The sequence below is a fragment of the Coptis chinensis genome, chromosome 5 (assembly GCF_015680905.1).
Source record: "Coptis chinensis isolate HL-2020 chromosome 5, ASM1568090v1, whole genome shotgun sequence".
NCBI classification, from domain to species: Eukaryota; Viridiplantae; Streptophyta; class Magnoliopsida; order Ranunculales; family Ranunculaceae; genus Coptis; species Coptis chinensis.
The window spans coordinates 89,745,323-89,750,089 of NC_141460.1; the positions used below are offsets into that span (position 1 = coordinate 89,745,323).

Below are 4,767 nucleotides of genomic sequence, written 5' to 3' on the forward strand. Positions count from 1 at the left end.
TTAATAAATTGAACAATACAAACCCCCCTTTATCATATTGGCAAACATTTCTCATGAATTTAATATAAAATTGAGAATTGGGGATGAAAATACCTGATATGTAGTGTGAAATGAAGCAAAATATGTGTAGAAAAAAGAGGTAGCAGAGTCAATCAATGTTTGTAATTTGATAGAAGTTGCGATACAAATACTGGCTTATAACATATCTTATAAAATTTGTTGGCCCCTAAGCCCAATAGTACACGTAGAAGTTTCAAAACACAATACATGTTCTACCTGCTAACTTTGTTCTTTAACTTCTAGATAATTGGAAAAAAAAAACTAATTTAAAGATATATATACAAAACTAGAATCCTACGAAAAGTGAAATTCCAATCACGTAGTAAAACCTAATCTATTAACCTAAAAAAACCTATATACGTACAAAAAAATCAATTGCACTACACATCCAAAAACGAGGTAGCCTATTTTCTTCTTCTTCTCCATTATTTACAATGATTTTTTGACTTTCATATTGAAAATACTGATTAAGTCTTTTTTTTTTGTTATATTAATATTTCAATGCATAAACTAAAGAGTATTGTGTTCAATGCATAAACTAAAGAACATGACGTCATGAACTCAACAAGATCAAAGATTAATTTATAAGTAAAAAAAAATGAAGCAACATACACATACATGATACATGCATATCAACACATGTTAGTTTGTTTCGCTAGAGTAGATGAAGAACAGTACCTGAGAGAGATCGAGAGAGTGACTGACTAAACTTTCTTTGGTCAACGATACCAACTGACAAAATATAGAGACTCCCAGCAATGATATAGAAAATAGTGTATTGATTATTTCTACGATTTGATTATTAACCACACACATGGCAGTTAAAATTCAGGAAAAATTGAACAAGTCATTAAATTAAAAACACGTGTCGATTGAGATACCCTACTATTATTTGCATAAGACTCAAGCGTCTGGTCAACTCAGAAAACACACAAATAACTCTATCTAATGAGCTTTACTTGGGTATTTATTATTTAAAAAACAAAAAATTAAAAGACACCACAAATTTTGGACATCTTAATACACTATAAAGTCCATTGAATAAAAAAAAAAGCTTTCTCTCACGCACACATTCAAATGAGAAAAGTCATTGAATTCAAAATTTAACTATTGAAATTATTTTATAGTGGAACCTGTTAGAGAGATTAAAGTCGAAAAATTCAAACTCTTTCAATTTTATGTCGATGAAACATAAGACTATATCAAAATCTAAACCTTATTTCTCGACAGTTGTTGGGGGCCTTTTGTTGTGCTAAAACGTGGGGGCTCTTGGCGGTTGCCTAGAGAGCCTACCCTAGAGCTGCCTTGCCAAAACCACAAAACGATTTAGCTTTTAGTCCTAATTATAATAGCAAATTGTGTTGGTCTACAATTTTTCGTTTATTAAAATTGGCGCTTGACCGAGTTGACCGTTTTCTAACATTTGTTTTTAATGAAAAATGGCTACAATACACTGCACATGTCATGCACGCAACATACTTGAGGACCAAACAAAAATATTGTGATTAACAGTAGGACTAAATATTAAAAACTCCAAGGAGAAAATCAGTACTTTAAAAATAAATGCACTTTTAAGATAAACCCATATAATAGGTTAACCAATTTGCTATCGAGAATACATATATGGAAATTAGAGATGCGAGTGGTTAAGGCCATATAATAGGTTAACCAATTTGCTATCGAGAATACATATATGGAAATTAGAGATGCAAGTGGTTAAGGCCATATAATAGGTTAACCAATTTGCTATTAAGAATACACATATGGAAATTAGAGATGCAAGTGATTAAAGTGACAATACGTGTTAAGTATATATACTAATGGGCTAACAATTGAAAAAACAAAAAATTAAAAGACACCACAAATTTTGGCCATCTTAATACACTACAATGCCCATTGAAAAAAAAAAGGCTTTCTCTCACGCACACATACAAATTGGAAAAGTCATTGAATTCAAAATTTAACTATTGAAATGATTTTTTAGTGGAACTTGTTCACTTCATATTTTAATTTCACATTTTATACAAAACAAAGTATTTACTAATTTTTTCTTCCCTTACATAAAGTAAGTAAAACGACACCCGTTAAATGCTTAATAAAGTGTATATTAAGTTACATAACTGATTTACACTGCCCATTGATACAAAAAAACATCCTTTTAGTACGTCTAACAAATTATTTGTGATGGGAACTTTGATCAATTAATTTAATGTTTGAATTTCAATATAGTTTGCAATTAAGAGTTTTTATACATAATAATAAAATAGAAAAAAATTATATAAAAACGGTCCCGAAAAAAAATAAACTGAAGTCACGCGCGGAGTTAAGTGAGGTCATGTGCTTTGGGCTTTGGCCTTGAGGTCATTTAAAACCATCCATAGAAATGAAGTCAGTTACCCAGGAATATAAATTTGGGGCCATTTAAAAGCTGCGTTGGATGCAGGATGCTGTTTATTGGATTGGTCCTCCAAATTTAAAGATAATGACCCGGATACAGTCCCGGTGTTAAATTGTGACATCCGAAAGCGAATTTAAAAAACAGGGCTTTGGAGTTGATTTGAATGGTAGCGGGCCTCCGGTCCACACGATCATCATCAGGCCCAAATCGCCACGTAGCAACAACATATTTGCCTTATCTGCCACATAACTCACCACGTGTCATATGAATCCTAGTCACCAACCTTTCCTCTTCTCTCTATAAAAACCCATCCTCATTTCTCCACATTCCTTCCTTCCTCACCACTCTACACCAAACTCTTCACTTATTAATCACTAATCACTCTCCGTAATGTTAGTTTCTTGTTTTTCATTAGCCTACTTTCACAAGTTATTCGATACTTGTTAAACAAATCACTCAATCAAATAATAACAAGTTTAATAATAACAATCAATCTAACGGTTCATGTTACTTGATTTGATGGATGAAGTGTTGTGTACGAAACAGTAGTGGATTAGATTACTTGTTCTATTAATAATTTTGTGTGTGTGTTCATTTCTTGTTTCTTCTTGAGTGATGAAGATCCAACCGATTGATTGTGAACCAACCGAGTCATCAGTGAAACCGGTAGTGAAATCGAGGTTTAAGAAATTATTCGAATGGCAGTTTTCAAGTGTATTGAAGACTTCTACTACTACTGATTTGGAACCAATAAGTTCAGTCTGTTTAGCAAATTTGGTTCAAAACTTCATTGAAGAAAACAATGAGAGGCAGCAAACAGTGAAATGTAATAACAATCATCGGTGCAATTGTTTTAATGGAAACTGTTCCGATAGCTCTGATGATGATGATGATGAAGATGATGATGGTGACTTGTTTAATTCCTCCACCGCTTCTTCGTTTACTCAAACTTGTGATCTTCTCAAGGTAAAATATTAATCATCATCAATTCAACCAAATAACTTAGAAACTAAGCTTTACTTATTGATTTTTGTTTTATTTAATTGTTTCAGAGTTTGGTTTGTTGTGAGAGTAATTTGGAGAAGAATGTGTTGACTGAAACTGTGAAGATTGTTGAGAAGAATAACAAGATCTGTAATTGCAAACGTAAAGAAGAATGTAGACAAGTTGTTATTGATGGCCTTGTTTCTCTCGGTTATAATGCTTGTATTTGTAAATCAAAATGGGAGAAATCATCTTCATTTCCTTCTGGTAAGAAAATTATTTTTAGACTTTTATATTATAGAAATGTTCTGAATATAGAAATTTATTATTTGTGTTGAATTTGAACAGGCGAGTATGTGTATATTGATGTGGTGATTGAAGGAGGAGAAAGATTGATTCTGGACATTGATTTTAAATCGGAGTTTGAGATTGCGAGATCGACTGGGAATTATAGATGTTTACTACAATCTATACCGGCGATTTATGTTGGAAAAATTGATAGGTTGAAAGAGATTGTTACAATTGTATCTGATGCAGCAAAGAAAAGTTTGTTGAAGAAAGGTATGCATGTTCCTCCATGGAGAAAAACTGAGTACATGATAGCCAAATGGATTTCTCCTTATACCAGAACGTCAGATGGAATTGAATCAGTACCTAATAAGTCTTGTTTGATCGAAACGAAGAACTTTTCAGGGGAATTCGAGCTTATATTCAGTGAGACGTGTTCGAATTCGATTGCAGTGCCAGTGGAGGAAGAGAAGATAAGTGTTGTTGTGACACCATGGAAGCCACCAGCAATAAAACCAAAGAGTAACCAGAAAGGAACAAAGATGGTAGCTGGTTTAGCTTCAGCTCTTAAAGAGAAACCTTAGTACAGGTCTCAAATTTTGATATTATTAGGAATTAGAATATATAACTAAAAAAATGATCTTACAATGTTGTTTACTTCTCTGCACCCTTACTAGTTTTTATTTGTGAGGGTTTGTAAGAAGAAGGGAGAAGAGAAATTGTTACTTTCGCTATGTTTTTTTTAATATTCAATTACTAATACAAAAACTTACACAAAAAATTTACAGATAAGTTTGTGTTCTGCTGTTCACTTGTTCTTGCTAATTTTGTGAAAACTGATAACTGAAATGGTTGTTGAATGATGTCATCTGTTTTGGTTTATGAAAGAATATTTTCTGATTTCGAGTACAGTTTCAGTTGGTTGGTTATTATATTGAATTCAAGTGTTGATGGTTTCAAGCTTTTTGTAGTGGGGGGTTCTTGAATTGAAGGGAACAAGGTGGACAAAAAGAGATCAGAGATTTATCTGTTTCTTA

The 4,767-nt window shown here is 32.4% G+C and overlaps 1 protein-coding gene across 1 annotated transcript; it reads left to right on the forward strand.

Annotated features, from left to right (window-relative positions):
* Nucleotides 1–2,785: 2,785 nt before the first annotated feature.
* On the forward strand, nucleotides 2,786–4,519 carry LOC147499899 (uncharacterized). The gene is made up of 3 exons (XM_086561662.1): nucleotides 2,786–3,424; nucleotides 3,511–3,709; nucleotides 3,791–4,519. Exons 1-3 carry the CDS (start codon nucleotides 3,074–3,076, stop codon nucleotides 4,312–4,314), a joined length of 1,074 nt encoding a protein of 357 aa, XP_086417788.1. The 5' UTR covers nucleotides 2,786–3,073; the 3' UTR covers nucleotides 4,315–4,519.
* The last annotated feature ends 248 nt before the right edge of the window (nucleotides 4,520–4,767 follow it).

Coding starts and splice junctions, on each gene's coding strand:
- LOC147499899 (XM_086561662.1), top strand. CDS start 3,074: ATGAAGATCCAACCGATTGATTGTGAACCAACCGAGTCATCAGTGAAA. Junction 3,425..3,510: donor AAACTTGTGATCTTCTCAAG/GTAAAATATTAA, acceptor TAATTGTTTCAG/AGTTTGGTTTGTTGTGAGAG. Junction 3,710..3,790: donor ATCATCTTCATTTCCTTCTG/GTAAGAAAATTA, acceptor GAATTTGAACAG/GCGAGTATGTGTATATTGAT.